The sequence below is a fragment of the Bactrocera neohumeralis genome, chromosome 5 (assembly GCF_024586455.1).
Source record: "Bactrocera neohumeralis isolate Rockhampton chromosome 5, APGP_CSIRO_Bneo_wtdbg2-racon-allhic-juicebox.fasta_v2, whole genome shotgun sequence".
In the NCBI taxonomy this organism is placed as follows: domain Eukaryota; kingdom Metazoa; phylum Arthropoda; class Insecta; order Diptera; family Tephritidae; genus Bactrocera; species Bactrocera neohumeralis.
Genome location: NC_065922.1, coordinates 49,621,668 through 49,634,308, shown reverse-complemented (window position 1 = coordinate 49,634,308; position 12,641 = coordinate 49,621,668). Strand labels below are relative to the sequence as shown.

At 38.1% G+C, this 12,641-nt stretch overlaps 3 protein-coding genes and 1 long non-coding RNA gene across 5 annotated transcripts in view; 2 read left to right on the top strand and 2 right to left on the bottom strand.

Moving 5' to 3' along the window:
* The window catches only part of LOC126760524 (b(0,+)-type amino acid transporter 1), a 67,267-nt gene extending 66,539 nt beyond the window's left edge, over window positions 1–728 (bottom strand). The window contains exon 1 of the mRNA XM_050476218.1: window positions 616–728. Coding sequence (XP_050332175.1) covers window positions 616–655 — 40 coding nt within the window. The 5' untranslated portion in view covers window positions 656–728. The remainder of the gene's footprint in view (window positions 1–615) is intronic.
* Window positions 729–7,280: 6,552 nt separating this feature from the next.
* On the top strand, window positions 7,281–10,850 carry LOC126760515 (vacuolar protein sorting-associated protein 18 homolog). Its single transcript, XM_050476205.1, has 6 exons — window positions 7,281–7,667; window positions 7,723–8,036; window positions 8,108–8,422; window positions 8,521–9,910; window positions 9,975–10,126; window positions 10,202–10,850. The coding sequence occupies exons 1-6, from the start codon at window positions 7,379–7,381 to the stop codon at window positions 10,661–10,663; spliced, it is 2,922 nt and encodes a 973-aa protein (XP_050332162.1). The 5' UTR covers window positions 7,281–7,378; the 3' UTR covers window positions 10,664–10,850.
* Window positions 10,851–11,379: 529 nt separating this feature from the next.
* Window positions 11,380–12,517, bottom strand: LOC126760543 (protein C19orf12 homolog). The gene is made up of 3 exons (XM_050476248.1): window positions 12,292–12,517; window positions 12,115–12,216; window positions 11,380–11,942 (listed from the first exon to the last, which is right to left on the bottom strand). Exons 1-3 carry the CDS (start codon window positions 12,389–12,391, stop codon window positions 11,722–11,724), a joined length of 423 nt encoding a protein of 140 aa, XP_050332205.1. The 5' UTR covers window positions 12,392–12,517; the 3' UTR covers window positions 11,380–11,721.
* On the top strand, window positions 11,900–12,273 carry LOC126760547 (uncharacterized). 2 transcript variants are annotated; one of them, XR_007667210.1, is made up of 2 exons: window positions 11,900–11,982; window positions 12,048–12,273. It is a non-coding gene; the product is annotated as an uncharacterized LOC126760547 (long non-coding RNA). The 2 variants fall into 2 exon arrangements; XR_007667211.1 differs by having other exon boundaries at window positions 12,039–12,273.
* Window positions 12,518–12,641: the final 124 nt, after the last annotated feature.

Genomic DNA, 12,641 nt, shown 5'->3' with positions numbered 1-12,641 from the left:
CATGCAACTACTCAGGTTTCCTTTCAAATACAAAAATATATATATTGGTATATATTTTTTTAATTTTAGTGCATCTTCCGCCCACACGTTTGGTTATAGTAAGCAGGCATATCAGAATATGTTGCATGCCACCTGCTGGGCGCACGTCAAGCGCAAGATACGCCGCGCCCATATTCAGCACCATGCCTATAGAATGGCACGAAATCAAGCGAAGAATGCCTGACTGCCTGAATGACAATACGCCAACTTGCTATTAGAGCGGCCACATGGCACACTCATGCAAACATGCACACACACGCTAGACACTTTTAGCACAATTGTAGTACAAATACTCGCTTTAGCCATACATGACTGAGCTATTGAACTTTTCCGCACACACACACACTCATATATACACAGGAATTTGAATTTAGCCACAATATTGCATTTTCGCACGTATTTTTCACACAGAAAATTTACACTTATTTCATTTCATAGAGTCCTTTTTTGCTTGGGAAGACTTATTTTTAAGAGTCCATTATTGCTTTTTACACAAAATTGTCTATTTTTTTTATAAATTTCATTCAAGATTTTTTGCACAAAATGAAAATTTAACTGGCTACAATTTTTGCTTACCATTGGCAAGAATATTAGCTGTGTTTGGATCATGATACATGACTTGTTACAGTACACCGATGTCTTCACTTTCATGTCACTTTAACCACTGCGAGAGAATGAAAGCTGGAGAGTTGTGCTGTCTGTATTTATAACAAACACAAATGCACTGCTGAGTTGAGTTCAGCTGTACTGCGCTGAGCTGAGTTGAATTGCCCGTTGTGGTGGTGGTGGTACATTGATAGCGTCGGCGCAAATGAGCAAATGCCCGAGGAGTACACGAGTCGTGGTTTTCGCTATAAATTAGCTTTTTATCAACCGGCACATACTACATACTATATATATAAATATGTATTTGCTACACATTACAACAAAGTTTGTAAAGCTCTCAGACAATTCTCGTTGTATTGTGTGTGGACGTCTTCTTGCAATGCTGCTACTGCTCGTATTTCCAATCCCTTTAATATTCCCTGTATTTTTTGTAATATGTATGTATAGCTACTTGTGTATGTGTGTGAAAACGTGCGAAAATCGGTCTGCTGTTACTTCTTATCTTTCTGTTGCGATCAAAACAGATTTTTTCTTGAATAAATCTCAGTTGTAATTACTAAGGACCGCAAACATATGACTCAAGTCTACTTTGAGTCAAAAATGTAAATAAGCTGGTTTGTCTAGAGATCAGATTCCACCATGTATGTTATGATTTTATTATAACAATTTAGCAGAGGCGAAGGAACAATTATTGCAATAGACTTTTTCAGAAGAATATCAACTAAGAAGGTCAAGCCCAGGCTGTTCTTCAATAATATAGTACCGACAGTTATGTTTCTGGGTAACATAAGTCATCTTTATAATCTTTCATCTTGGGTCATGATTCGAAAAGATGAAGCCTAAACGAAGTTACACCGACTTAATTAGTTCTAAGTTCTGCTGAAGACTAAAGTGGACAGCGGGTGTCTATCAGCAGGTGTAACTAAAAACGAAAAATGCCTCTTTAATTTCACAGCATATTGTTAGCAGAGTTGAGGTATAGTTTTTGGGAAAGTAGCTGTGATTTCTGTCACATTTTCCTAATTTTTAATTAATTATAACAATTATAATATGTTATTATTATTATTATGAATGTATGTAAGGCTTTTAGAAATATGAAAAAACAACGATTTCTGTAAAATTTCATACATTCGAAAAAATAATTAAAAAAACTCGGAATATTGCATACAAATTATGAAAAAAATATACTCCAAATGCCAAAATATGACTTTTAAAATTACGGGCAATAAAAACAGAGCTTTTACAGGTCCGGTTTTTGGCACAGAATAATTTAGGCGATTTTTAAATCGATTCAATTGAGGAAATCTATGACTCTGAAGCAGTAAAAATTATTTACGTTGCTTAACAATTTCAAAAACACGTTGACTTTCAAATGAGTGCAAAGAAAACTTCACTGCTTAGTTCTCAAACCGATAATTCAGTCTTAATGTCTCATAATTTTCACTTTAATTGTAATTGTTTTTAGTACCTCAAAGCGGCTTGTGAATTACTCATGGGGCAACTTATTGCTTTACTTGCCTCGATATACCGTTGCACACTTAGTGGACGTGCAAATATATTAGCATGTATAATATGCAATTTAGATTAGAAATTTAAAGAAAACAAAGTGTGATTTTTTTCAACTACCTTCAGTTGACCTTCTATGCCTGCTGATAAGGCATGTGATTCAATTAAATTTCCATTAAGCTCTTTGATTTTTTTATATCCGTTTTCTTATAACAGCATTATGGCGAAATGTTGCAGAACTGATGTCACCATGGGTTGAGTTATTATTCATTCCATTTAAAATGGCATCAGCTGTTTGTTGAACTCGTCTCGAATTACCCCGCTGATATCAGAAAATTCTTTCGCACACCAACATACTTTGAGAGTTAACTGTTAATACTGGCACCTAACTTTGACTAATAATATATATATATATGTGCAATTTCTATTAAAACTCATTTTAGTTTTTATGACTTTTGTTGGTCGTTAAACATGCATATGTGTACTTTGCAATTAACGACCACTGCGTATACGTAACACAGGTTTCTTACCTGTCACAAGCAAATTTAAATGACAGCTTGTTTATTTTGATAATTATACACATATATGTATGTATATGTATTAGTACATGAGTTAAGTGGTTAGGAATATTTCTCATTTAATTATCAAGCCAATATTTTATTACTAATTTTTTTTAGTATTTACCTGCAATTTGTAATCAAGAGTACTTCTCGACTAGTACGTTGTTGCACTTCACCAAAACTTTCCATTTAATGTGCCTAAGGGCTTACGTTTGGCTTGTCACGCACGCACAGTAAAGTAAAAACATAGTAGAACAAACTCGAGCCCAATATTTGGGATTTGGAATTTGACAGTTTTTTGTTTATGAGCTGTAAAATAGTGTGTCGGAAATAAGGAATGCGACTTTTTGACTTTTGCCGAACATATCGGTTAATAAATTAACTGTTTACGTATTATTGAATAAAAAAAGAAAAAAAAATTAAGTATGAAAAATATGTCACAGAATGTGTCATTTCATTTGTACATATTACAATTATGACTTTATTAGTAAGAAATGTAACTTAGAGCCATTAAAGGCGCCGACCCTTTGGTGGTTTTTATAAGATTTTTGCGGTTTTGCGGTTTTCTAGCTACTATATTGTGAGAACTCTAATTATACCACACTATGAATGCACTTATTTTATTACATCGAATTTCAGTTCAAGAAATTAAGTGGAATTTCAATTAAATATAAATGTTTAATTAAATTAAGTACACTGACAAGTTGATAATAGTCATATACATATGTACATATGTGAGCTAAACTTTATAGCATCCCTGTGGGGAAGGGGAATGGTTATATTAAAATATTGAGTACAAAAACCGCACAAGTCCAAATATGATAAAATTAGTTCACTCTGCAGCCAAAGAAGACTATGCGTTATGTTATAGTGGAAAGCTCATATTTTTTTCTTGTAAAAATTTAAGCTAGAAAATATGATACATTTTTGAAAAGTTAGTACAGTGAAAAAAATACATTTTCTATTGATTTTCTCAGATCTATCTTTACTGTAATATATCAATAAAAATCTTTATTCACTAACTCTCGTACGAAGAGGAAAACTAAAGGTGTATCGCGTACAAAAATTTTATGTATTGGCGACAGTTTTGAGTTATGTAAGAGTATTACTTTACTCCTAGGGATAAGTTATCTAACGGTAACTTTGAGAACAACTTCAACGGCGGCTCTTGAGCTGGTACTAAGCCTGCACCTATAGACCTTTTCACTGAACACTGAGCAGCAAATTCGGCGTGACGGGTACTGGCTGCAGGAGAATTTACGTATAGAACCTTTGGGCATAGCTCGGTGGGTAATGGCGGTTGGCAAACACCGACTGCATGACCCCTCTTTACATCTGGGAAAGAAGGTTCAAAGTAAACATCGAAAAAGATGCCTGGCATAAAGCTATGTTAGCTACGCGCAACACTCTAAACATCTATACGCATGGCTCGAAAATAGGCGATGGAGTTGGTGCGGGAATATACTGTCCAGAATTAGTCATAAGGCTACCTTTAAAGTTATCGGACCACGTGATCAACAATAGGAAACGCATGCATTGTCTATACGACGATCTCGATCAAAACCCGATGGAACGAGCTACATGGGTGCTAAACTGCCAAAGTCATGTGCCAAACGGTAGATCGGAAGCACTCTATAGAACATGATGGGAACACTAAACGGTCACTCTCTGGTGGCGACACACGCAGGATTGGGCTGACAGATCGGGAAGACTGCAGGAAATGTCTAGAGCAGGGCACCAGGGACACAATGGAGCATCTTTTGTGCACTTTGCAAGATTACGCTGTAAGGTAAGTGCTTAAAGTGCACGCGCATCGCGATGTGATGTGATTTAAAAGTCGTGCGGTGACTTCTGAGCAGCTGGCTGTTAGCTGGCTCTATATAAGAAATGCAGGCACCGTGCCTGCCAATGCTTAGGTGACACTCGCGCCGCGATGTGATGTTATTTAAAAGTCGTGCGGTGACTTCTGAGCAGCTGGCTGTTAGCTGGCTCTATATAAGAAATGCAGGCACCGTGCCTGGCTAGCTTAGGTGACACTCGCGCCACGATGTGATGTTATTTAAAATTCGTGCGGTGACTTCAGGGTAGCTGGCTGTTAGCTGGCTCTATATAAGAAATGCAGGCACCGTTCGCGCCGCGATGTGATGTTGCCTGCCAGCTGGCTGTTAGCTGGCTCTATATAAGAAATGCAGGCACCGTGACTGGCCACTGTTAAGGTGATACTCGCGCCGCGATGTGATGTTACTTAACAGTCGTGCGGTGACTTCAGGGCAGCTGGCTGTTAGCTGGCTCTATATAAGAAATGCAGGCACCGTGCCTGCCAATGCTTAAGTGACACTCGCGCCGCGATGTGATGTTATTTAAAAGTCGTGCGGTGACTTCTGAGCAGCTGGCTGTTAGCTGGCTCTATATAAGAAATGCAGGCACCGTGCCTGCCAATGCTTAGGTGACACTCGCGCCGCGATGTGATGTTATTTAAAAGTCGTGCGGTGACTTCTGAGCAGCTGGCTGTTAGCTGGCTCTATATAAGAAATGCAGGCACCGTGCCTGCCAATGCTTAGGTGACACTAGCGCCGCGATGTGATGTTATTTAAAAGTCGTGCGGTGACTTCTGAGCAGCTGGCTGTTAGCTGGCTCTATATAAGAAATGCAGGCACCGTGCCTGCCAATGCTTAGGTGACACTCGCGCCGCGATGTGATGTTCTTTAAAAGTCGTGCGGTGACTTCTGAGCAGCTGGCTGTTAGCTGGCTCTATATAAGAAATGCAGGCACCGTGCCTGCCAATGCTTAGGTGACACTCGCGCCGCGATGTGATGTTATTTAAAAGTCGTGCGGTGACTTCTGAGCAGCTGGCTGTTAGCTGGCTCTATATAAGAAATGCAGGCACCAGTGCTTAGGTGACATATGCGCCGCGATGTGATGTTATTTAAAAGTCGTGCGGTGACTTCTGAGCAGCTGGCTGTTAGCTGGCTCTATATAAGAAATGCAGGCACCGTGCCTGGCTAGCTTAGGTGACACTCGCGCCACGATGTGATGTTATTTAAAATTCGTGCGGTGACTTCAGGGTAGCTGGCTGTCAGCTGGCTCTATATAAGAAATGCAGGCACCGTGCCTGCCAATGCTTAGGTGACACTAGCGCCGCGATGTGATGTTATTTAAAAGTCGTGCGGTGACTTCAGGGTAGCTGGCTGTCAGCTGGCTCTATATAAGAAATGCAGGCACCGTGCCTGCCAATGCTTAGGTGACACTCGCGCCGCGATGTGATGTTCTTTAAAAGTCGTGCGGTGACTTCAGGGTAGCTGGCTGTTGGCTGGCTCTATATAAGAAATGCAGGCACCGTGCCTGCCAATGCTTAGGTGACACTCGCGCCGCGATGTGATGTTCTTTAAAATTCGTGCGATGACTTCAGGGTAGCTGGCTGTTGGCTGGCTCTATATAAGAAATGCAGGCACCGTGCCTGCCAATGCTTAGGTGACACTCGCGCCGCGATGTGATGTTATTTAAAAGTCGTGCGGTGACTTCTGAGCAGCTGGCTGTTAGCTGGCTCTATATAAGAAATGCAGGCACCGTGCCTGCCAATGCTTAGGTGACACTCGCGCCGCGATGTGATGTTCTTTAAAAGTCGTGCGGTGACTTCTGGGCAGCTGGCTGTTAGCTGGCTCTATATAAGAAATGCAGGCACCGTGCCTGCCAATGCTTAGGTGACACTAGCGCCGCGATGTGATGTTATTTAAAAGTCGTGCGGTGACTTCTGAGCAGCTGGCTGTTAGCTGGCTCTATATAAGAAATGCAGGCACCGTGCCTGCCAGTGCTGCGATTGTACGAGGATCGCGATCATCGATCGGGATCCCCACGATATGATACACTGGAGGAGGTATCGATAGTGACGCCGCAGAGTCTGTCATCCTAAAGGATGACCACTGCTCTTGGACTTAGCAATTTAACTCCATCTGGCATCGTATCTAATTCGTCGAAACCGAAAGTTGTTACTGATATTGTAAGTAATTTATTTAAAAAGAGGTTATATCCACTTCAAATTAGATAAAATTTACTTTTACAATGAGCGATTCATTTTGAAAAATTTTGTATTCCCTTGATCCCGGAGCCGCAAACAAGATGGCCTCGGATAAGAAGTGTCTGCGGTGTTTCTCCAAAAAGTTTTGGGAACCAGTTAACGTAAATCAAAATTTGTACAATTACGCTCACATCTCCCAAAATTTTTGCTAGATCAATTTCGAATTTTCGGAGAATATTTGCAAATACATGTACATCATATGTGCAAAAAAATCGATTGTTTGAAATACCCAAAAGTGCAACTAGAGATTCATGTTAAAATTTCTATGAGTTTCTCAAGGTCCAACTGACAATTCTTACCGAAACTATTTTATTATGTATGATTCTGCATATATTTCTTTCGTAAAGCGCATAAGAGTCGCAGGTGTATTCGATAGTTTTCGAGATAATTAGTTCAATGTTCAACACCAAAAGTACTCCAACTAAAATATATCGATAATAGCTTTTGTTTCGAATATTGATATACTACATTATTCCTTGATGGCTGGCAACTCTATGAAATAGTGCATCAGCTGTTTATCTTAAATAAAATACAATTTGTTGTGTTGGGAGAACTTTTATTATCCGCGAATTGTTCCGAAAAAAACCTTAAAATGTCGTCTTTTGATGAAGATGATAGCTGGATGAATTATAAACCGAGTGCCAAGTTTCTCCCAATCGTAGAGGGAAAAACTGCAGACTGTCCTGCAGCCGGTGAGACGGACTTTGATAAACTGGAGACGCCCATTTTTAGTAAAAGACAAATTACATTGCGTATACCATCCACCTACAAAGGAAATCTTATGCACGTGAACGTAAACAAGAATTGGTTAGTTTGTGTGCTGGACACACCGCAAACAATATTGCTACGTTTTTTTCTACCTCGAGCGTTGCCTCCAGGAGGTTTGTAAAATTATGTTTAATTTTCTCCCAGAGAATAAAATGTTTTTGCTTTTAGAAATACCTTTGGAAAAATACTTGGCAGGCTATGCTATTTCAAAAGTCTTTCTTGATTATACTGGACACCACACACTTATACCGATTGTGCCACAAACACCCGGGCTATCTGCTGATTTTCTTTACATACATGGAAATGGTCCAAAAGTGCGACGCGTAGAAAAATTTAAAGACCACGAAATTACAGCTGTTGCCTTTAATCGGTATATGGGTACAGAATCGTCCACTGGTCCAATACTTTTGGGTACAAGTCGTGGTTTGATTTTTGAAACGGAACTTGTACAAGATGGTTTTTCGCCTTTACAGCGAAAACAGGTATAAATTATATAACCTATGGCAGTATTTAACAGTTATATTGGTAATATGCTAAATTCCTTCGGTTGCAGGTTTATGATTTGGGTTTAGGACGTACAAAGTATCCCATAAATGGATTGGAATTATTACGTCTACCGAATACCAATAAATATATGGTTATTGCTACAACACCAGATTGTATATACACATTCCAAGAAAGTTTGAAGCCAGATGATAGATCTCTACAGTTTATATTCGCCAACTATGTAAATGGACAGCAGGTGCATGGAGCTGAAATGATTGAAACCGAATTGAATTATTCGGCACTGCAACTTTATGGCGAACCAAATGAAAAGCTTCCCAAACAGTGGGCATGGTTATGTGGTAGTGGTATCAGATTTGGAGAGGTAAGCTCTGCAGTACTTGGATTTATGGAAATTATACCAAAATACTAGTTTAACATTCATATTTTCCTTCACAATTGTTTTTTTTTTTCCTTTTTAAGATTTCTACCGAGGAACGCTCTACTAATGTCCTACTTGGTGACAGCTTAATCAATTTGGACTTCAAGCAATATAAGCACCTCTCCTACGAAGAACGTCGTCAAAATGCGCCGCGAACGCTTGCTTTAACCGAATATCACGCACTTTTACTTTATTCCGATCATATTACAGGCATTTGTCTGCTAAATGAAAAAGTAGTTTATGAAGAGTATTTCCATGAGCAAGTTGGTAAACTATTGAATATTTTGCGCGATCCATTCACCGGCACTATCTACGTTTACACGGATAAAATGTTCTTCAGCTACAAGATCACCGATGAACAACGTGATATATGGCGTATATATTTGGAGAAAGGGCAATATGATTTGGCGGAAATTTACGCTGCAGAGCAGCCGGAGCACTTGGATATTGTGCTCATCAAAAAAGCAGATGCCGCATTTGAAAAAGGCGATTATACGCTAGCAGCTGATTTCTATGCGGAAACGTCTAAGCCCTTCGAGGAGATTAGTTTGAAATTTATGGAACTGGATACTAAAAAGCCAATAATACGCTATGCTAAAAAGCGTTTAGCCATGTTGGAAAATGATCCAAATAAAATAATGGTGCTCGTCATATGGCTGGTTGATCTTTACTTAACTCAAATCAATTATCCACGTCGCAGTGCGCAAGAGCGTGCCGAATGGCAGAGCGAATTCGATGAGTTCATGCAAGGTGCACGTGTGGCCGATTGTGCACGCCAAAACAAAGAACCCATATGCAATCTGTTAAAAGAGCATGCAGATTCGCATAATATCGCACAATTCGCGATATCCATTGGCGATTATGAGGAGGTAATTGAACAACAAATTGGTAGCAAGAAATTCAAAGAGGCACTTCGCACACTCACGCAACAAGATAATCTCGAACTGTACTATAAATATTGTCCTATACTTATGGATTACTTGCCACATGAAACTGTCGATACGTTAATGTCGCAAGGACGAAAATTCGACATAAAAGAGCTTATACCCACCTTAGTGTTGCAAGAGAGCGATAAACATATAGAAGAGATTATTAGGTACTTGGAGTTTGCAATTTATAATTTAGGTGAAACAAATCAAGCAGTTCATAATTACATAATACATTTGTATGCCAAATATAAGCCGCCTAAGGTAATCAAATATCTTGAGAATGAGGGGCAGGATTTGAGTTTGATACATTACGAAATAAATTATGCGATGATACAGTGTAAACTATTCAAAGTGAATGTTGCATCAGTTTTCCTAATGTGCTTAAGTAAAATGTGGGCGGCGGCAGTGGATTTGGCACTGGAATTCGATTTGAAATTGGCGAAGGAAACAGCGTCGAAGCCAACAAAAGAGGAAGAACGCGAAAAGATGTGGCTGGCCATTGGTAAGAAAAACTTATGAAATTCATTTAATCATTGAAATGATCAAACCTTTCGTGCCCATTACAGCGCGTCATGAAATACAAGGTACGAATGATGTTAAAAAAGCGCTAGATCTTCTGAAGGAATGTGATTTGCTACGCATAGAGGATTTACTACCATTTTTTTCTGATTTCGAAAAAATTGATGATTTCAAAGAACCCATATGTGCGGCATTAAAAGTATGTATACATTTAAAATTACTCCTTTATAGAAAAATTAAATATAACGCTTTTTTCTATATACTTTCACCCCAGGATTACAATATCAAAATTCTTGAACTCAAACACGAAATGGATGAGTGTGATAAACAAGCGGAGCGTGTCATCAAAGACTTACAGAATGTGCGTGAACGAAGTATTCGTATAAACGCGCAAGAAAATTGCAATCTCTGTGATTCCTTTCTAATGGTGAAGCCATTTATCGTTTTCATCTGTGGACACAAATTCCATAGTGATTGCTTAGAGAAAAAAATTCTACCAACACTAAGCAGCGAGCAAAATCGTCGATTGAGAACCATCAAACAACAATTGGACGCGTTGGTTACACAGAGTTTCGTTATGGATATCTCCGAGGAGATGCTCCTTCAACGCACGGAATTAAAAACTGAAATCGAGGAGATTATTGCTGGTGATTGTTATTTTTGTGGGGTAATGATTGACATGATCGATCAGCCCTTCATCAACGACTGGGATCAGGTTAATGTTGATTGGGAATAAACGGTAACTATGCAGCAAATCCACAGGGGATATGTATTATTTGTACTAGTTTTAAGCTCATGTGTGAGTAGATTTAAATAAACGTAGCCATCATATTTTTACACATAAATATGATTTATAAATGATATGCTAAATAATGATTATTCAAACGTATTTATGTCGTAAATAAAGTAATATAGCAAATTAATATTGTTGTAGATTTACATATTTTTAACGATTCAGAGCATGTAATAGTGGCGATCTGATCATTCGATTCACTCGATACAAAATTGATGACTCGTTGCAGAATTGTCGCGTGAAGATTGATAACTCATTAACAACACCAACACTAACAGAATTTCCAAATCAGAGATAGCTACCGCCTTACAAATGTATACATATGTACGTGTATATGTCGCATCAATCTCTTTTGATGATCGTCATTTAAATCGTTTAGCAATAACAAAAATGTATGACTAAAGTACACATATACATGTATGTATGTAGGACAACTACACTCATGGTCAAAAGAATAAGTACATATGTATATACGCCCGTGTAGCATTCATTGCCACGCTTACTACAAAGAGGGGATTCCCCAGTTTCTTTTCACAGTAAAAGATATAACCATGTCGATTTTAAATAAACTAACCCAGAGTTGTATTCGTGTACTTCAACAAACGTTCAAAATTCAATTATGACCTAGCATTATATTTCTATTAAGTAAAAACAAAAAGTCAGTAAAAAGCAGTTTAATTTTCAACTTATTATTAATTTAAATTTCATTAATCGATGTTAATTGCTAATTGTACATTCGCTCGCAATACGATATTAATAAACATATACCACAAATTGCTTATGTATGTATAATTGACATGTTCCAACTTCATACATATTTATTATCACTAATGGCCATAGTTTTACACCTTTATTTATCTTAAATATATGTTGACATAAAGGAAGACTATAAATAGAATACAGCAATAAAACGCAAGCAATACTAAATACAAAGTACTTTTAAGAAATATTGTGCTTAATAATGTAATATGATCCCTGGCAATCCATAAAATGCCCACAGGTCATTCGATGACCTGACACTTCAACTCATTCGTTACGAAACTGATGGCTGTATTTAGAACTGCCTGCTGAATACCTGCATTGTTCATTAACAAAGGCAGCAGCATTGCCAAGTCTGAGATTGCGAACTCTGCCACTGCATTATTGACATGTCGCACTAATCTCTCCTGTTGAGCATCATTTAAATCGTTTAGTAACACATCAGCCAAGGGTCGGAATGTGCCTACAGAACAGTATAAAAAAAGCAGGATTAAAGTTCACAAGTATGTACAACTAAACGTAATTGTGTTTATAATATAAAAGGCTTATCGCTACTTAGTCATCACAGTTTTATACAGCTTATCAGCTCGGAAATATAGTGTTTCTATTGGTTTGTCTTATACGACAATACTTACCGCCAGTCATTTTATAAGCCATCAATCCGCCCGCTGTGCCACCAGCAGCCAGTCCTACAGGTCCAAGCAGAATTCCTCCTATAAAAGCAGTTGCTGCACAAACTAAATAAATTATAAAATGTAGAGTTTAAATAAATAAAAACTTATTTTTTTAATTTATCTGCGTATTTCAAATACCCATTGCTCCTTTGGCTGATTGTTTCATTGTCACTTGCACATTACGTTCATTTGCAATAATGGCAATTGCTTCCATCAATTCTCGTGTATTAACAGGCATTTTTTTATATTAAACTCTTTTGTTTATAAGTGAATTTTTAAGGATTACGTGTATTTAAATAAAAACCAGCTCCCAGTTGGATCACAACAAACCGTATGATCTATACGTTCTATAAAAATAGTCCTAAATGTCACAAAATGAAAAAGGTGATGCCACACTGCAAGTAAAGTTGTGGACAGTCAGGAACTTAACTTACTTAGTTAAGCCGTTAAGTTAAGTGACGTTCAACTAAAAATTAATTTATCACCTG